This window comes from Blastocystis hominis (assembly GCF_000151665.1).
Source record: "Blastocystis hominis, Singapore isolate B (sub-type 7) whole genome shotgun sequence assembly, scaffold_27".
NCBI lineage: Eukaryota > Bigyra > Opalinata > Blastocystidae > Blastocystis > Blastocystis hominis.
The window spans coordinates 39,752-59,409 of NW_013171835.1; the positions used below are offsets into that span (position 1 = coordinate 39,752).

At 46.3% G+C, this 19,658-nt stretch overlaps 5 protein-coding genes; 2 read left to right on the top strand and 3 right to left on the bottom strand.

The window, feature by feature from the left end:
* Window positions 1-2,915: 2,915 nt before the first annotated feature.
* GSBLH_T00003162001 (uncharacterized protein) lies at window positions 2,916-4,865 on the bottom strand (the record flags this gene model as incomplete). XM_013041855.1 has 4 exons in its annotated part: window positions 2,916-3,258; window positions 3,290-4,553; window positions 4,587-4,687; window positions 4,719-4,865. 4 exons carry the CDS (start codon window positions 4,863-4,865, stop codon window positions 2,950-2,952), a joined length of 1,821 nt encoding a protein of 606 aa, XP_012897309.1. The 3' UTR covers window positions 2,916-2,949.
* Window positions 4,866-6,418: 1,553 nt separating this feature from the next.
* On the bottom strand, window positions 6,419-6,904 carry GSBLH_T00003163001 (uncharacterized protein; the record flags this gene model as incomplete). The annotated part of the gene is made up of 1 exon (XM_013041856.1): window positions 6,419-6,904. One exon carries the CDS (start codon window positions 6,902-6,904, stop codon window positions 6,419-6,421), a length of 486 nt encoding a protein of 161 aa, XP_012897310.1.
* A 751-nt stretch (window positions 6,905-7,655) lies between these two features.
* On the bottom strand, window positions 7,656-9,659 carry GSBLH_T00003164001 (uncharacterized protein; the record flags this gene model as incomplete). XM_013041857.1 has 8 exons in its annotated part: window positions 9,574-9,659; window positions 9,428-9,542; window positions 9,311-9,380; window positions 8,735-9,275; window positions 8,632-8,702; window positions 8,324-8,600; window positions 8,215-8,293; window positions 7,656-8,182 (listed from the first exon to the last, which is right to left on the bottom strand). Exons 1-8 carry the CDS (start codon window positions 9,601-9,603, stop codon window positions 7,656-7,658), a joined length of 1,710 nt encoding a protein of 569 aa, XP_012897311.1. The 5' UTR covers window positions 9,604-9,659.
* A 1,500-nt stretch (window positions 9,660-11,159) lies between these two features.
* Window positions 11,160-12,623, top strand: GSBLH_T00006601001 (uncharacterized protein; the record flags this gene model as incomplete). The annotated part of the gene is made up of 7 exons (XM_013041858.1): window positions 11,160-11,218; window positions 11,251-11,792; window positions 11,823-11,943; window positions 11,974-12,066; window positions 12,097-12,237; window positions 12,268-12,482; window positions 12,514-12,623. The coding sequence occupies 7 exons, from the start codon at window positions 11,160-11,162 to the stop codon at window positions 12,621-12,623; spliced, it is 1,281 nt and encodes a 426-aa protein (XP_012897312.1).
* A 1,674-nt stretch (window positions 12,624-14,297) lies between these two features.
* GSBLH_T00006602001 (uncharacterized protein) lies at window positions 14,298-19,468 on the top strand (the record flags this gene model as incomplete). The annotated part of the gene is made up of 11 exons (XM_013041859.1): window positions 14,298-14,312; window positions 14,375-14,636; window positions 14,671-14,903; window positions 14,936-15,062; window positions 15,116-16,662; window positions 16,696-16,820; window positions 16,853-17,204; window positions 17,236-17,466; window positions 17,509-18,957; window positions 18,990-19,293; window positions 19,323-19,468. 11 exons carry the CDS (start codon window positions 14,298-14,300, stop codon window positions 19,466-19,468), a joined length of 4,791 nt encoding a protein of 1,596 aa, XP_012897313.1.
* Window positions 19,469-19,658: the final 190 nt, after the last annotated feature.

Below are 19,658 nucleotides of genomic sequence, written 5' to 3' on the forward strand. Positions count from 1 at the left end.
AATTCAAAGTCACCAGCAAAATCAGCAAAACTAATCATTCCAACTTCGAGCGATTTTAATGATTGGCAATTCAATATATGGAATGATTTCGATTCATTCCAGCATTTCTCTATTGAAGCATCCCAGTCCGTCAATAAATCAGTTTCTGTTATTTCTGTAAATGAATATTTTCCGATTTTGATAGTTTTCAAATGATCCAATCCATCGATTTCGAATTTTTGGACATTTTTAAAACAGGAGTCACCAATTTTAATTGACTCTAAACCATAAAATCGATTCAAATTAAGTTCAGTCATATCCGATACATTATTGAAACTATTATTTGGAATAACTAAATTCTTTAGCGATGAGCTCAGTTCATTCATGTCGTCCGAGGGAGGTTTGATGATAGGAATTAGTCTAGACAATGATTCATTTACATCTATATATTAGAAACACTACATCTCAAATTCAATACTGGATATTTTTGATATTCTCACACTTTCAAATGGTATGTCGTCATCTACTTCACTTAGTGACACATTTTCAATGTTAGGAATATCTATATCGTTTTATATCATATCTATATTTAAGTGTACTTTCCATAATAATTGAGCGAGTTGCCGTAAAGCTGCCTCCGAACTCATTCGTAATTGATTGTAATGAAGGAAGATCTATAATCATTTATTAAAACCCATTCATTGAATACTTCGCATTACCAGTTTACAATTTTCTTCATAAAGATCTCCATGTAATGAGCTGAAACCTAGATTGATAGATAGCAATGAAGGAAGATCTAATTAGTTATTCCATATTCATTGTGTAATATTACTTTCCATGATTGTTAATTTTGCAAAACTAAATGCACTATTACCTAATTCGACCTGTTTTAAATTCGGAAGATCTATAAATTCATTAAACCATCCACTTCATCGTATTACCTCGTATTATAAACGAACAACATATGAAATTCATTGACAAATCCGAAAAGTCGCCTATTCTTATTGCCTCTAAATTATCCAAATTCTCCAATCCAAATTTGCAATTAAAATCAGCAAAACTAGATTGACCAATTTCTATACTTTTTAATGATCCACAATTCTTAATATCGAATTCTTTCACATCCTTTAGGCATTGCATTAGTGATTCAATAAAGTTGTCATCAAAGTCATCTGATTTTACTTCAGTAAATGAGTTCTTGCCGATTTTGAGTGTCTTCAATCGATTCAATCCTTCGATTTTGAATGTTTTCACTGAGCCAAAGCAATCATCGCCGATTTCGATTGATTCTAAATTGTACAACAAGGAAATATCCCAATCAACCAATACACAATTGTCAGTCAGTTTCAAATGCTTCATTCCGATATTCAGTGGTTCTGAGCCATCTCCTTCATATTTACCTTCAGTATCACATTCAGTTCCATTGTACCATTCACAATCTTTCACCAAATTGCCTGATCGATCATACACTTTTCCACTTCCAAATCGCTTATCATCACACCAATATCCTTCATATTCAACCTCTCCATTATCATGATAACTCGTTCCATATCCAAATCGTTTCCAATTGATCATTATACCCTTGTACACCAAGAATCCATGAGCATCATACATTTCACCATATCCAAATGGAATTCCACTTTTCCCTTCTTTTTCTTTTTCTTTTTCTGTCAATACCAAGCCTTCAAATCGACTTCCATGATCCAGATCCACGATTCCTTCTTCTACTACTACTGTGGATTGTTCTTCATTATAGGAAATAGCACCAATTTGATGATTTCCAAACACTTTCAACACTTTCTCATCATCCATCGCAAATCCTTGATTCATAAGCACTCCATTATTGAGCTGCAATACTACACATTCTCTGTTACTCAATATGAGTGAAATCCAGCCATTCGGTTTCATTTCTTTACCCAAGCATCCCTGCACAACTTGGATGATGGAACTATCAATATGATAGTTACTAATAGCAGAGTTGACAAAATCAGCAATGTTTTGCATCGAAATAAAAAAAAATATGAGAAAACGGTTTATTTAGAAACAAGATCTGTTATTTTTCATCGCACAGAGTTACGAAATCATCAGGTTCTATATTCAAATGACTTGTACATATTATGTATAAATAGTTTTTTACATTGGAGTTGCCTTACCTTGGCTGTCACCGGTTAATGCAAGTTTTGGTTCTGTTGTATTTTTAATAATACACAGTATTGTATTTAACTCCTAAATATTATGCTAATGCAATTATTTTTCTCACTGGTTTTTCATTTCTTTTCTCCTCTGTATCTCGTTCTGTGTTTTTTATGTAGTCAAACATATTATTACGTTCCAAGTGTTCATGTTCTTCATTTCTATCCGCTCCTATTCAAAGGCTGGATTGTGTTTGTTTGTTCACATTTACCTATTAAAACGATGGTAATATTAGAATCCTTTGACATTGAGTCCTGTTTCATCGCTCCACAGTCAGTAGTCCCCATTGATAGAATTAACAATAAGACCTGTCGCTTATTCTATGCAAGACAGATAGAACTCGAACCTAATTCCGATTTCAAGATGCTGAATCAATGATATCCCCAGCAATCTTGATATTCACTCCAGCTTGCATTCTAGTCTAGTGGTATAACGAATTATAGTATAGCTGCTTTCGTACTATCAAATTTTCGGTTTCGCAGAGACTTATAGGAAATTGTGCCGTCAATCAAATTTTATCACCTACAATTCCAATAATCAGTGAATATGATAAATTGTGGAAAAGTAACACTGAAATACTCATTCCAACTCTACAAGGGAAGAAGAATATAGGGTAGTCAAATGGAATGAAATCAAGTGATCGATTATGAAGTTTCCTATTTTATTCACATAAACCCCGTAGAACGAGCACAAACTCCTGTATACTCTCCTCGTATCTCGCTTATGTTTCCAACAAACAATCCATTAAAAAGATCTTTTATTCATCCACTTCACTGCTTAAATCTTCTTCTTGATAATCTCCAGTTGCTCAATCACTCCCTCCACTCCAGCAATCGCAGAATCCACCAACAACGCATCGCATCCAGGCAGGCAAATCTTCTCCACAGCCTTCAGTTCATCACGAAGCAGCTGGATTCGCTTCAGATAGTCGTGCTTTTCGATCTGCAGCGACAGCGTCGTGTTCCAGCTTCCAGCGCCTCCGAACTGGACCGACCCCGGGTTGCAGTAGTCGTCCTTCACAGCCCAGCTGTCGCGATGAGCCACGAACTTCAAGAACGGAGCATCGTTCATATCCACGTTCGATTCCTACACTTCAAACCACCCATTCTCCATCTACAGGGATCGAGGGACGATACACTCCCTGCTTCGCTTCCACGGTGCAGAAGGCCAGAAGAGGCACCGCATAGGGAATCCATTCCGACGGTTCCTCCTTCAGATTCCGCAAGGTCGCCATATATCCGGTGAGATTGTTCTGAATCAGCGCGGCCGCCTCTCGTCCCAAAGCATACGCATAGTCGCAGTCGAACAGAGAAGGGAACGAGGTTCGAGCCTGATAGCCGAGGAAGTGAGTCTGATAATCGAAGTGTCCGTTGTAGCTTCCCTCTTCCTTACGACGCTGCAGTTCCTTCTTCACCAAATCGCCGATCATGACTTCCGTCGAAATCGCGTGGAGTTGGAAGCTTCCGCGCGATTCGGGAGGATTGAAGATCTGCTTCTGGATCACAGCAGGCAAGAAATCGAAGAGCGCCTTGCTCCACGGCGTGAGCTTCGCGTAGATCTCCTCGTGCTTCATTCCCTTGTTCACATAGGTCGAAATCTCGTCCAGCAAATAGTAGAACTCGGAGATCGCCTTGATCAAACCCTCCGGAATCAGCACCACGCCATAGTTCAATCCCTTCTCAGCGCGCTGGCAAATCATATCCGCGATCTTGTTCACCACCTGCAGCAGCGTCATTCGCTTGGCCGCCACTTCCTCCGAAATCACCGCATAGTTCGGATGGCTCTGCAAGGCGGATTCCAGCACCACGTGGGAAGGAGAACGGCCCAGCAGACGAATGAAGTGGTAGTACTTCGCAGCGGAGCGCGAGTCCGTGCAGATGTTGCCGATCAGCTGCGAGACGGTGCGGCAGAACGTGTCGAAACCCACCGTCGTTTCGATGAAATGGTTCTTTAAATCGCGGGAGTAGTCGCAAGGAACCACCACAATGCGAGTCGTTACGCCACTGTTCAGGAAGAACTCGGTGAGAAGAGTGGCATCCGTGGCCGTGTAGGCGCCTCCGATCAGCACAAGACCATGGAGATTGAGCTTCGTGCAAGTGGCAACCACTTTCGAGTAGTCTTCCTCCGAAATTTTATCGGCAGAACGACCCAGAAGATCGTAGCCGCCCATGTTGCGATACAGCTTCAGCTTCTCTTCCGTCAGCTCCACGGAAGATCCTTCGAACAGACCCGACGTACCTCCGATAAAACCGTAAAGCTTGCTGTTGGGATTCATTTTGTGGAGGTAATCGAACACGCCGGTAATCACATTATGGCCTCCAGAACTCTGACGACCACAGAACACAATACCAACGTTCAGAGCATCCGTGCGGCCCTCTTCACTAGAATTACTTAACAATGCAAACGGAGCGTACTCTACAAACTTCATGATAGGATAATGAATCGAGTTGGGGAAGTAGCCTTCAAGAAGAGGACGGTCGATATCTTTGAAGGTGGTGTGATCGAAGAACTCCACCTAGCTGTTAGCTCGTTCACAGATACACTACATTGACCTTTTCCGGATTTTCGAAGCAAGCCGGATAGCGAGGCTTGTAGTTGATTCGGTCCTTCGCAAGAGGGCTCAGGTCCTCGATGTTTCGCTCTCCCTCATCAATGTGAATGTTTCCGGTCTGAATAGATTCAAAGGTAGCCATGAGATATTATCAAACAGTGAATATTTGGGAAGTGGGGATGAATGGCTCTAAGAAACCAAACATTAGGAAGTTTCAGCATGACGACACACGCAACAGGATTAATACATTTGCTTCAAAAAAACATGCGTAAATCCATTTTTATTTCTTAACTACTTTTTTATTTTTAGAAAGGCTTTTAGTATACTTTGAAACATAGGAAGCTTCACCAAGAGCGGTACGTTTGTGAAACACTGAGCATGTCTTTAGTTTCGACTTCAAAAATTTATAAGCATGAACAGGATATCGGTAAGACTGTTGCAGTTCATATGCCATTTGTCCATAGCTACTTCCATGAGAATAGATTAGATAGTCACTTTCCTTGAGAATAAGAAGGTCTAAGATAGCACGGTTCATAAATGAGTCTCTTTGTTTTTCTCCATACCTCATGGATTTTCCAATGGCGCTGTGTCCAATCCTCCAATCCTTTACACTATAAACGATGTCTGTTCCATTTCTATTGAGTTGTTTCTTTATTTCCTTCAGAGCATACGAGGAATCTGTCGAAACAAATACATACACATCTTTTCGATCCCAATTTCGAATCTTTATGTAGTGTTCTACCCTTTCTACGAAGCGAGTGATACAGTGCGGTCCTAAGAACACCTTCTCGTTGTAATTCGCTTTGGTCCCTCCCAACCGCATCTGAACACCGATCATTTTTCTTTTTCTCAAGATCTTTAAGTGCTTGTTCACAGCTTCGCATAAATACCTTTGGGGATTCAAGAGAACTGGCAGTAATGCTGATCGGAAATGGATGCCCATCACAATGTCTTTGTATGGTTTTGTGATGTTGGGAATGATTCCAAGCTCGGTCAATTGATGCTGGTAAAACTTCGATAAGAGAAACTTTGACGTCATATCGGAATACGTCGACAGCACGAGAGCCGGAGACTCCCAGGATTCGTTCAAATGCTGAGAGAGAAGTCGCTGCGTGCTGACTTGATCTGGGTAGAACTCCCAGTAGGCGTGGTTGAGACTGTGCGTGGCTAATCGATCAAAAGAAAGCAAACACAAGAACGTGCTCTAAATTCCTTGGGGAAAGGAGGGATGAAATAGTGAAAGAAGAAATCTCTGGGAGCTTTTACTACGATTGAATGTCGCCACTCTCTACATACTTTGAATTGCTCGGTTGGTGAGAATGGCGACAGCCATCGCAGTGATATATCCGCGAATCATGTTTCCGAGACCGGCATCTTTGTGGATTTTGTAAATAACGACGCGGCCTATTTTTCTGTGGTACGTTTGGTTCGCTGAAAACTGCTTGAGGAATGCGTTAAACAGGGTTTGTTGGCGGTTAATTGCGACAGGAGAGAGTTCCGGAACTTGGATCACACGAAGATAGGGAGATACTTTTCGGCCTCGCCAATGAGCAGCACGGGCAGTGGCAAACATCAGGGGCTCCAGGGTGGATACAGAGGAAGGATTGAATAATTCATCGTCAAGATCTTCATTGTCTGTTGTAGATTCGTTGGAGTCGTTGGATTCATTCGATTCACTTGCTTCATTTCCTTCATTCAATTCATTCGATTCACTCGCTTCGTTCGATTCATTCGATTCATTCGATTCATTTCCTTCATTGGATTCATTCCCCTCACTCGCTTCGTTCGATTCATTTCCTTCGTTGGATTCATTTGATTCACTCGCTTCGTTCGATTCACTCGCTTCGTTCGATTCACTCGCTTCGTTCGATTCATTCGCTTCGTTCGATTCATTCGCTTCGTTCGATTCATTTCCTTCATTTCCTTCGTTGCCTTCGTTGCCTTCATTCGATTCACTCGCTTCGTTCGATTCATTGGAGTCATTGGAGTCATTGGAGTCATTGGAGTCATTCGCTTCACTCGATTCATTGCCTTCATTGCCTTCATTCGATTCACTCGCTTCGTTCGATTCATTTCCTTCATTCGCTTCACTCGATTCATTGCCTTCATTGCCTTCATTGCCTTCATTGCCTTCATTGCCTTCATTGCCTTCATTCGATTCATTCGATTTATTCGACTCATTCGATTCATTCCCCTCACTCGATTCACTCGCTTCACTCGCTTCACTAATATCATCTACCTCACCAGCTACTCCCTCTCTATGCTCATTCTCACTTCCTTGCTTTTCCTTTTCAACACTACCACTCGCATCTTCACTGTCAGCAGACGGTGACGCCTCCACACTCGCTTTATCGAATATCTCTTCATGCTTATTCACTGAAGGAATAGTTGCCAGTGAAGCCTTGTTCTCTGAAATAGGATTACTCGGTACTCCATCACTCCTCTCATTTACATCTTCCACGTTCGAATTCTTGTTAACAACATTTGCACCGTTACTTTTATCCTCTATGCCTCTTCCGTCATCTCCATGGTCATTCGTGTTGTCAATAATAAAGGATTGTTGAGTTTCTGAAGAATGCTTAAAAATGGTGCCATCTCTGATATTCTCACTATTTGCCTACCCATTATATTCACATATTACCGAGCTACCATATTACCATTACTAGACTCTCGTAGTATGTCTTCTCTAAACACTCTAACCATTACGAGAAAAAGAGACTCCTACTTTGTTTCAAAATGATTGTAATACCATTTCACAGTATCCGCTTTCTGAACAAAAAGACCATCCACATTCCCCTTGCTATGGTTCACTTTCACCAATTGTCTCCATGCCAAACAAAAGGAGACAGCAAAAAAGAGTATCAGAGTGATTTCAGTGAAATGCATCAAACGACTTTGCCAACAAACACGGCACATGGCGACTCATTCCAAATTAGAAAACATGAGTTGATCTCTTGCTAGGAGGAATGAGGTCCTCAGGCAGAACATCGGGAAGCGGCTTTCCAGCCATCTTTTCGTTCACTAGCCACATGGCAACAGCAAATTCTCCAGCGTCCATCTTTCCATCTGCATCAATATCGGCCAGCTCCCAGATCTTGCGGAGATCGTTCATCTCCAAGTCACTCTTCATCAAAACCGCCTTCACAGCGCTTCCAGAAGCCTTTCCATTGTTCTGCTTGAGCGTAGCAAACACATTATCGCACTCCTGCTTGTGAGCCTGGGTGATGCGCCAAGTAGCGACTCCCTTCTCGAGCTCCACCTCGGCGAAGGGATTCTCTGCCTGGGGGTTCTCGTCCTCCTCGCCTTGCTGCGGCTTGGGAAGCATGTTCATCACCTCGGGGATATCGTGAGCCAAGACCTCGTCCAACGCGTCGAACAACTCGGGCTTGTATTTGGGGAACGTGCTGAAATCCATGTTGGCCACGACTTGCAGGAATCGGTCCAGATTGGGGAAATCGCCTACGCGTCAGCTCACCGCACGCAGCACGCACTGGGCGGAAGACGGTACTCCGTTTGGATCATCTGGAAGATTTCGGGCATCTGGTCCAGCAGCTCCTGCTGCTTCTTTTGCTACGGGTCAGAAGTCGCATCCATTCGCACCTTGCCGAACATCTTGGGAATCTGCTTTCGGAGATACGACAGCAGCAGCGCGTGGGCCTTCGACACGCGAGCACGACGCACCAGGTCGTTGATTTTGCGAAGCAAGCAATTGCCGGGCAGGCCGCGGAGATCGGCAAAGAGATCCATCTGCTCCACGGCAAACAAATCCTTGAAATAGTCGTACCGCAGCGGCTGGTCCCAGAAGGAGCCGAGGTACACACGCGTGACCTCCGGGTTCTTGATCACGCGGCCCAGAGACCACATCAGCGCTCCATAACTAGATCCTAACGCCTCCCCTCCTGCTCTACATTCGCATCAGCTGCTGCTTCTCCACACTATCGGCCTTGTTCAGCACCACGCGGATCTTATCGTCGTTGCCCTACAGACTCGATCTCGCTCCCCGTCCACTACATGCAGCGCCTCAATGGCAGCCTTCATTTCATCACTAATATCGAGCTTGTGGGCGTCGAACAGGATCAGAATTCGATCTGCACGGTCCGCGAAGTAATGGATCACCTCCGCGAAGTCGTACGTTCGGTTCAATCGCTGCTTCTCTCCCGATAAGACACCGGGCGTATCGATGAATGTGATCGACCGCAGCACGGGAGAGGGAACCTGCACCACCTCGAAGCGGTTGAGGAAGCCAGAGCCGAATTGCTGCAGAGAATTGAACGGAAGGTCCGCGGACACGGCAGCAGCATTTCCCGGAATCACACGCTCCGTGTCTCCGTACATCACAGAGATAAATTTGTCCGTGGTGGGCTCCGGTCCTACACGCATTCCCTGGTAGTCGCATTCAAGCAGGTAGCGAATGAAGGAAGTTTTACCGACGGAGTACTGACCAATCAGAAGCACCATCGGCTTCGCCTCAAAGTCCACATCGTTCATGAGGGTCTCGTAAAACTTGTCGTACATGTAAGTTTCTTCGATGGGTCGCATCTTTTCGGAATAACTGAAGAGTCAGTCCACAATCGCATGTATTCGTACATTCTCTGCACACGCTGAGTGATTTCACGAATCACAGGATTATCCTGACCAAAATAATCTCCCGCAGTCTCTATAGCCAGCGTGAGATATTTCCAAGCGAAAAAGCAAAACACCTACGAGACTTTGCCACACGAGGCTTGGGACTCTTAGGCGTAGAAGCGGCAGGGGTAGAGCTCTTTTTTGCAGGTCCATACCTTGCCTCAAGCTCACTGAACAACTGCTCCTCTCTTCCCTACAAGTTAAGTCCTCACAAGAGAATCTACAGCGTAGGCACTCAGAATCTGATCCACCATGTTCAGCTTCTCGGGGTTGTATTGCTTGTAAAATTCAACAAGCCTGGAACGGTTCGCTTCATCTACGCCATAATCTTCAAATTATTTCGCCTCACAATTCTATGATGATTATAAAACAAAATCAAGAACCTACCGACGACATATCTACTTTACAAATACGCTTTTTTGGATGCATTTCCTTTAGGTATGAATGAAACTCCCATGTAAAACCATTTTGGATCCGAATAGTATTTAAACACAACTTTAGTGTCTACTTGGAGCTCTCACTCTGTTCCATTCACTCGCTTTGTTGGGAACAAGTGAAACAGAAATGAAATCTCTGTTTCGCCGCGATTCGCTATTTCGTTTTACAGTTATACAAAGTTAATATTTTGCAAATGTGGTTCCATCAAACAAAGATCTTTCAACTAAGGTCATACACTTTGAATGTTTAGCTTTGAAAACTCAGATTCCAGAAAATCACGAAGAGAAAACAACTACAATCAACACCTTTCACCACTCTACACCTGTGCCTTGATTTTTCCGACCGGAATCGAATGGTTTGCTAGTCCAACCAGGAGGTACTTTCCACAGCAGGAAGTCACAACAGCATTACATTGCTACACTTTTATTAACCAAGGGAAAGATACTTCATAAGTGTATATTTGATACTTTAGTGGATCTCCATCCAAAATATTAAAACCATTCCAACAGCGGCCTAAAGAAGATAGAAAAACTCCCTCGTTGCTCATTTGCTTTATTGTTGACATCATTACTTCACCGTTCATCGATAAACTACCAATCATTTCAAAACTCCTCTCTTTACCTAAACTCGACCCCTGATGATTCTGTTGCATCAGTGAATGTCTTCCGAAGGTTCCGAACCGACAACATAAGAAGATCAGTAGGATAAAGTGAACTACCCGCTGAATATCCGAAATTCCCGCTTTTATCGCCTTCTCAAACGAAAGCAAATAAAGGATTAAGAGAGATAGAAGGGGGTGTAGTACGTGTAGTATTTGATTAGGGGTGTGTTTGGAGAGAAGAAACAAGAAAATAGAGAGCGAGTTGGTAAATAGTATTATTGGCTGGGTGGCTGGCTGGGTGGCTGGGTGGCTGGCTGCTTACGTACTTACTAATTTGTTTGTCTGATTGCCTGCCTGCCTGCCTGCCTGCCTGCCTGCCTTTTTGCTTACCTGCTGGTTTTACTATCAACTTGAGTCTGAGACAAGGACTTGAGAAGGGATAAAATCCTATGGATATATAGGTTTATATATTATGATCAATCTGCTCGTTACTGTACTGTACTTTTCCACATGAAGTACTTTTCGAAAGAGTAAACATAAACACAATTGCCATCCGTGAAATAGATTTTGCTTTATGGTACTTATTCTTCTGCCCTTTACACTCGAATTGCAATGTCCCTGTCACACAAAGTGCAATAGTTTCCATAATTTGTACATTCCTATTTCGATTCAAAATCCTTACCAACTGATTGGATTCAAGTCTGCATTGCACATTTCATTTTTTGCCTTCTTTGGGGATTGCTTTCTTGACTTAGAACTTGTTCATATAGCATGTCAAATCAAGAAGGAATTCAAAATGCTTATTGTGACGGAGTTCGTGGTATGATCAAGTATGACTTGTTTTTTCTTGTTTATTTCTCAGCTACATGATGTACCAACATGTTCCAAGATCTTATGGGCAGCTGAATGAGTTTCTTCCTCACCACTTGTATTATGATCGAATCCTTCCTCCATTCGCTATGAAAATGGTTCCGGCATCCAACATTTGCAACCGTTTCGTTATCAAGCGAAGCATGCGTTATCGAGAAAAGGCAACACCCACGTCTGCAGTGTGGTTTCCAGACAGTGATTTTGTTGTGACTTCCCTTAACAATGGAACGTTAGTAAAGTGGGATGCTGTAACTTACACACATAAGGGCCGAAAGAGCGTGTCGAATACCTCTATTAACTGTATGCGACTTAGTCATGATGGCCAATTTATTATTGCAGCGGGAGATAATGGAAATGTCTTTTACCTGACAAAAGCTCTTACAGAAAGCTGCCCTCTTAAAAATGACCAAGAAAGCATTCTAGCTTGTGCCATTTCGGCTCGAGACAACTATGTCATCACGGGAGGCGACAACAAATATATCAAAGTGTGGAAAATTGCAGCCAATGAAATCACATTCGAGCGCAATCTCGGCGGTACGCGTGCCTTTCCTTCCTTCATTGTAGAACTGCAGAACAGCGTCACTTCTGTGGATGCCAGCGGTGTGGGCAGCCTGGTTCTCAGCGGATGCAAAGACGGTTCGGTCGGCGTGTGGGACCTCCGCACTCGAAAGTCCCTGAAGCGTCTGTACGTCCTCATGAGAGGGTTGATCGCTAGAACGGACAACGACGAGCAGATCAACGTCGTGCGGTTCTGTCCCACCAACGAGAATTACTTCATAACCGCGGGGAAGGGCCGCACAATCCGCCTGTGCGTCTGTGGCGGTCCGTTGAGGTGTAGATACGACGCACGCACCTTCTGCCAGCTTCGCAACTTCCGAGGGCACAACTACGACATAACGGCGTTGGCTTTCAGTCCCGAGGATGGAACGGTGTTTGTGTCCGGCGACTATAACGGCCATTTGAACTACTGGTCGATCTAGTGAGTCTGCACGTGCTTTCTAAGCGGTAGCAACGAATTGCCGCTCTACACGGCGACCAAGGCACACGACAGATCCATCAAAGACATCTGCTTCTCTCCGCTCTCGCTCGCGATGGTCTCGTTAGGGTTCCTTCTCTCTGCCTTTTCTCATCCAGAGATGACAACTATATCAAGTTCTGGCAGCGAAATCGCCCCGGAGACCGCGAAGAATTGGTGGCTTCGAACTTCGCCACCTTCCGAAGTGGGTTTTGGAGCAGAAATCGCCTATCCTCGTAGTTCCAATGAGTCGAAACATCGACTATTCCACCAACGAGTCGTTTAAAATCGACCTGATGATCCCTTCCATCGGCAAAATCGATCAGGGTTGGATCGGTTCGCTTCGGTGATCGCTAGACAACGTCTCCACAGTCAACATGCAGCTGCCGCCCGCTTCCAGCGCCGCTTCCAGCGCCGTTTCCTTCGAATCGCGCTGCGAAGATCAGGCGTATTACCGAGAAGACGACAGCGAGAAGTAGGCGAGGCGGGGGAGAGTAAAGAGCAGGCCACCGCGGAATTTCTGCTGTATCCGATGCGATCGAAATGGACATTGGTCCCACAAATGCGATAACACGCAGAAGAAGTCCATTTGCAGTCGATGCCAGGGAGACCACTTCATTGATGTTTGTCCGTACAGAGCCGATGTGGGGCCAGCGTATGAGTGCAAAGAGTGGGAATTCCGTTTTCTGTGGGAGATGTAGATGTCGAGGAAATCATTACAGGGATGATTGTCCGAAGATTATGTAGGAGAGAGGAGATGGGATTAGGAATAGTCGGAACCGAAAAAAGACGTGCACAGCTCCTTTGCACTATGTAAGATAGAGGGAAGATTACTAGCGTAGAACAATCTGATCCGTATTCAGGAGGGGAAGCCTACGGTAAAAGAAATATAATTTGTTTGTTTGTTCTGTTTGTTTGATCAAAAACAATCATGTCACTTGTGGATTCGATTCCACTATCTTTGGTAGCGTCGCAGCTTCCGAGTTGTGACTGCTATGATGTCTGTGACATCTGTGTCTTTAGAAACTTCAAGTGGCTTCTTTGTGCTCGATCCAATGTTATTTGCATATATAAGTCGGTTATGACGGTCGATCCATCACTGCTAAAAGAAGGGTTACTCACGCTGCACCAAATCATCAAGAATCCCTATAGAGAAGAAGAAATTACATCGATCAGGTGGTGCAAGTCGAGTGTTACAGCCTTTTGTGAGCGTGGTGAGTTTATTGTCGCCTGTGGAGCCATTCTCACTGTATTCGCACCACTATCGCTCATGAGCTTGGCACCGACTTTTGAATCTTTTAAGGTTTCCAATGTGTTGGTTCCTGTTATGTGTAGTGGGATTGTCGTGGTGTATGTGGCATAAAGGGAGGAGCGAGCTTCATAAGTTGGAGCAGTGACTCTTCGCTTCTTGTAGTTGGTGGAAACTGTCTCACGGTTCTTAAGCGTGAAACCGAGTTAGGAGATTCTTCTGGGGCGATTCATTTCAAGCCAGTTTTTGAGCAGCCGCAGCCATCTCCTGTTATTGCAGTCTCTCTTTCTTGTGATGGTCGATTCTTTGCGTCCTTGAATGAGTCGAGTCCGATTGTAACTGTTTGGTATTGTCAGAATAGCAAATTGGAGTTCCTATTTCTTTTGGATACGGAGGCGCCTCTCGTTCCAATTGTCTATGCTCAATGGATGCCTTGTCGAGATCTCTCGCCTGCAGTGCTAATAACGGTAAATCGGGATGGGAAAATTGTTGTGTATGAAGAGAATTCGATTTTTTCGGAACTCCAATTCCGAGCACGTTATGCGTTTTCTCTGTCGCCTTCGCCGATTAGTTCGCAAACGCTATGGGCAGTTAACTGGGCCTATTTGTATCCTCCCGTTTGTACAGTTGAAACGTTCTGGGAACCTTCTTTGTGTAGGTCGTTTTTTAATCTTTTGTGACATAGGTGGCTGTGGTTTTGGAAGAGAATATGGTAATGGAAATGGAAAAGGAAATGGCAATGGCAATGGCAATAGCAATGAAAAGGGTGGTAGCAATGGAAATGGCGAAGGTGATGAAAACGAACCCGATGATCGCGTGGGAGACAACGCAAAGGTGCGCGCTACCTTGCAGAGCGATGTTTTCCTGCAAGGTCACCGACATTCGCCAAATTCGTACCAGTCCACGTTCTTCGATTTCCCTACCAACTCACAATATCTCATCTGCTACATAAACAGTGGATTTTTCTACTGGCGGTTCGAGCACCGACCTTCGAAATCGTTTGCAATCCCCTCACTCCAAATCTATCCCTTTCCCCAGGTGAACGAAAGTTCAGGATCGCTCCAACTCGCAAATCACGTTCTAATGATCACGTTCATTTCAGGCTCTTTGGAGTGTACGATTGGATCCATCGCTTTGCTGATTCCTAGTTTTGAAAACGGGAAAAGTCAAAAGCATCTCGACCGTTCTGGATCCGACGGGGACAATCAAGGTAATCATGTATTCTGGGCCCGAGAAGTATCTCCCAGAGTCCGTGATTGCTGAGAATTCCTATCGGCTTGGATCCATTTCCCCGTTTCAAGGAGCGGCCCTTTTTCAAACCGGACAGTTCTATCTTGCTACCGTTGACTCCACGCACCAAGTGGACCTTTGGAAACGAAACGTTGGATCCAGTTGGGTGGCTGAGACGTGTAGGGAACCTTGTTCAAGCTGGAATCCAAGTTTTCGCTTCCTAATAATGTTCTGCCTGAAAGCGTGATGTCTCGCGGCTCCTTCTTTTGCTTTATCACTTCCAGCGGTCTTCGTGTTCATTCTGTCAAAGGTTTCGATCGCTGATTGTCTTTGAGCGATTAGGAAAGCCGATTCTGTTTGTAGAGGGAGAGGTCTCCGATGTCCACATGATGGAGAAGGAAACTCCAGGCCTATCCTATGTGTGCAACGATCAGTTCGTCTTGATAGAAGACTTGAACCATCCCCTGCCCGTTCCCTTTAGTTCGAAAGGTTTGCACCATCCCCAGGCTTGGAGCAACTCGATCTGCATCGATTACAACGCCCCTATTCTCTGTTTCTACGAGATTCGGCAGTCCGAAATGAAGCTTCAACGCTCCCTCGTGGTGGAGGGAATTCGAAAGGTTCATCTAACCGATGAGGAGCTGATTGCCCTGAGAGAGAAGGATGGCAATTCGATCGTCCTAAATATTTATGACTGGACCACCACCGTCTCGACCCTCGAACTCCGCCAGGAAATCGTCATCCCCATAACAGCATCAGGCCAACTCACTTGGAACCTGGCCGTGAATAACTCGGGACGGATGGTGGTGGTGGTGGTGAACGCGTTTCTCTACGTGTATATTAAAAGTCACGGACAGTTCGAATACGTCGGACTCTCCTCCTTCGCACGCCCCATTCTCTCCATTGGATTCGATCTGGTTGGCCGCATTGTGGCTGTAACGCCCGATGGGATTTGGAGTTCTCCGTATACAGTTCGATTGAAGAAACCTCTCCGCGATGGCCAGAAATGGATCACGCGCTGCTCACTGGTCCGACTGCAAGCACTGATGGACATGTCGGTGCTGGAGCTCTCCTCTTCGGCCAGCGTCTCGCTCATTCTTCTGCGAGCCGTCGATCATTTGGAAGCGTTGTTCAAAATGGCGTGGAAAGGAGTCAATCCGATTCGATTGCGACTGAAGCAGAGCTGGAGATGGTGTGAAGAAGAGGAGAAAGTCAAGGAGGTCGTGGAAGTTCGCAAGTGTTTGGATGCAGAATGCGGAGATCCGATTTCGGAACCCGAGCTGATTCAGCTCGATCAAGCCTTCCAGTATGTTCAGATTGCTGAATGGGACGAAGAAGAAACGGAACGGATCCGAACGATTCTTCGGATTCTGCTGTGGAGGAAGAAGGCGATTCAGACGATGGATCTGGACGAAAACGCATTGCAGTACTTGCTTACACTTCAATTAGTCGTCAATCGCCTTCTGCCAATCGATTCGATCCCATCCTCTGCTCTTCTCTTTGCCTCCTTTTCGAATAGCAAGGACACTTTGGTGAATGAAGCCCTCACGATCTTGGCAAAAGCGCGTCTTGGCGTGTCCACCACTCCCCTCGCCGCCTCATCGCCCTCCACCTCCTCTCCACTGTCTCCCAGATCCCCTCGTTCCCCTGCTTCATCGGTTGTTTCGCCGCCACTAAACTGCAATCCGTCGGATGGCCTTACTGCTTGTTCCGAGCGCTATCGATCGCTGTTTACCTTCACGAGCAACCGCACTCATTTCACGTTTGTGCCCGAGACGCCGACGGTTACGATTCGAGAAGATGAGGATATGATGCAGCACATCACATGGGAAGATATAAGAGGTTCTGGACTTGTTATATGGTGTCGGAGTCAGAGCATGTATACCAAATTTGCATTGAAAATCGCCGTGGTATGTTTTTGTTTTTCGCTTCCTTAGTTCTAGAATCAATACAAGGCCACCAAAGATCCTTACTCGGTGGCGTTGTTTTATGTAGCTCTGAAGAAATTGCCACAGCTAGCGATGCTGTTCAAGGTGAGCAAGCAAGAGAAGCTGCAGTATTTCTTCTGGTAGATCTGTGATGTGTGAATGATTCTTCTAGTCGCGATTTCTCGCAGGAGCAGCATCAAAAGGCCGCCTTGAAGAACGCTTTTATTCTTCAGTCGCGCCACGATTATCTGAAAGCTGCTGTCTATTTCCTGCTGGCAGGACATGTCGACGAATCGCTCCAAATTATTGTGAAATACGCACATGATCCCCAGCTCGCCCTCTTTTTATCGGTGTTGCTGGAAGGAGATCATTCGCCGTCGTATCACACCATCATGGATCATTTAATCACGATTGCCAGACATCAGCGTGACTTGCTCCTCCAGGCCACTTGCTATGCCGCAATATCGGATCTTCGAGACATGTTTTCGTGTCTGTTCTCCATCGCTGACCCTGTAAACTATCCGGTACAGCATCGTTTTCGATTCGATCGTGTAGAAGCCGTCGGTGGAGATTTCTCGCTATTTCCTGGACAATCACCAGCACTGTTCCTGCTTTCCTTCGCATCCTGCCTCAGTTTTGTTCCTGGGCGAAAGTCAAGTCATTTTTCTGCTTTTCTCCTTCCTGTCCAACCCGCAGTTCTCCCCGTTTCTCACTCCTTCGCACTCCGTCTTTCTCTCGCTGCCACGCCGAATCATCTCTTCTCTTTACATTTCTCGCTCGGTCGCTGTAGCCTCCGTGATTCTCCGCCGTCTCGCGCTTTCTCTTCAGAAAGCGCACGTACTGGGAGATTCCGATCTGCATTCGAGTTCGCTTAAGGTTTTGGATTCGCGTTTGAACTCGGATTCCAATGCAGAATCCAATTCGAATTCGAATTCTGCGATTCATTCGATCCTAAGCACGGATCCTCTTTTCCAGAAAATCCCTCTACGCAGAATTTCCGATATCATCCAACTGAATCAAAGGAACCTTCTTCGCTCCACCGAACCTTCCACGAGTTTCTTCCCGTCCTTCTTCTCTTGGTATTTGAGCCACTCTCACGGACCTCTCCTCGATCTCTTGACGGCGGTCTCGATCACATCCAGCGACGATTTGGTCTCGGCACACCTTCGACTGCGCTTTCGGGAGTTTTTGTACTCGCTGTGCATGGAAAACTGCCGAATCCTCCGCCAGCTTCGCGACTACTCTCTTTCGCGCCAAGCGCCCATCGTCTCTTTCGTCACTCTGCTCCGAAACTGCCTTCTCTTCCGGTCCGACTGGCTGAATCTCCCGGAAGAAGCGAAGCAAAAGCTGGGCATCTCGGAGTGCGACGTGGACGCGGTGCATCTCGAAGTGTTGCTGGGCTGCGTTCTGGTCGCGTGGGAGATGTGGGACGTGTCGCTGCTGCAGATCGCAATGAAGGCGCTCCACAACTTTGATTTCGGGGTCTGGGAGATCGCAGAACGTTTAGAAAACCAGTCCATCGAAACCAGCCATCTCGTTCTCGCCGGCGAAACGCCCACCATCGTCGAAATGACCACGCTTATCGCGGTTAATCTTCTCCGAGCCTCCGTCATCGACTCGATCGTCTCGATTCTAAAGCAGCAAATGGCGAAGAGCGCCGCCTTTCTGGACGAGTCCGTCAGCAGGCGATGGAAGGACCAGATCTCCTATTTGGAGCAGTGGAAGAAGAACCTGCTCGGCTTGATGGTCTCCTTCGGACCGGGCGAATTGGAGAAGGGGCGCGAGCATCTCTCGCTCTACTTCAGTCGGTTCCTGCAGGGAGCCAAAGCGGCGTTTTCTCCGCCTTCGCTCCAGACTTTGTGGGAGCAGGAAGGAGGGAAGCAGGCGCTGAAAACGTTCGTAGATCGCCTGGATGGGTCGAGCTGCGGCCACCACAAATACCACATTCGTTATAGCCATAACGAGCTCGTGTGGAACTGGAACCACTCGAGTTGCACGGTGCAGCGTCAGGCGAACCGCACGCTGCGCATCTCGATCAACGGAAACCCGCTCGACTGCTGTTTCTCTGGTCGGTTTGGCTCACCTCCAGACGCCTATCTGTCCAACACCTTTGATTATCATCACGACATCGACTGCTGCACGCGCCAAATCGCGCAGCGGAAAGTCGTCGATGCGATCTGCCCCTACATGGCGCTCCCCGCCTGCCTCGTCGCCTCGCACCAGCGCCAAGCGCTCTACCTCGACGTGATCCGCCTTCTCAGCAAGGCGCAGATGATGGTGCGTCGCTCTGCACGCCTCCTTCTTTCTAGAACGTCTGCTACCTCCCCTGCCAGGAGAAAGCGCGCCATCTGATCTGCAACGTCGCCGGCTCGCGCGTGGTCGCGGTGACGAAGAAATCGCGCGGGATCCTCTTCGACGTGGAGAACCAGAGCGTGGACCAGCAGTATTCCTTCGCCGAGCGCGGCATGCGCTGCGCCTCGTCGGGCTTCGTCACCACGAACGTCGGCTATCACGCCGTCACCAGCCGCGTTCGGCCGATCGCACGCGTCTCGCTGTTCGACTACCGGCAGGATTGCTCGCTGCGGTGCAACTGCGCGCTGAGTTTGGAGCTGCGTAGGCGCGGAAAGCAGGGTCGAATCTAGCGACTTCGCTGTATGTCGACGCGTTCTCCACGGCGTTCGATTCGAATTTGGTGCTGTCGACGAAGCTCGGACTGCTCAGCATCGATCTGCGCCAAGTAGGGATTCGGAGGAGAGTGAGCGAACGAAGAAACAAGCCGTCGGACTGATTCCCATCCGAGAACCCGTCGTGACGTTGATTGGGAGTGAGAGGGACGTGGTGGCCGTGTTCAAAAGTGGGAAGACTGTGTCGTTGCGGCAGATGACGGAGTGCTGCTAGCAGTAAACGAAGGGAAAAGCATGCCTGGGTGGTCGGTGTGTCATGGATGGCTGCAAAGAAGGATTTCGGTGTGTTGCTCG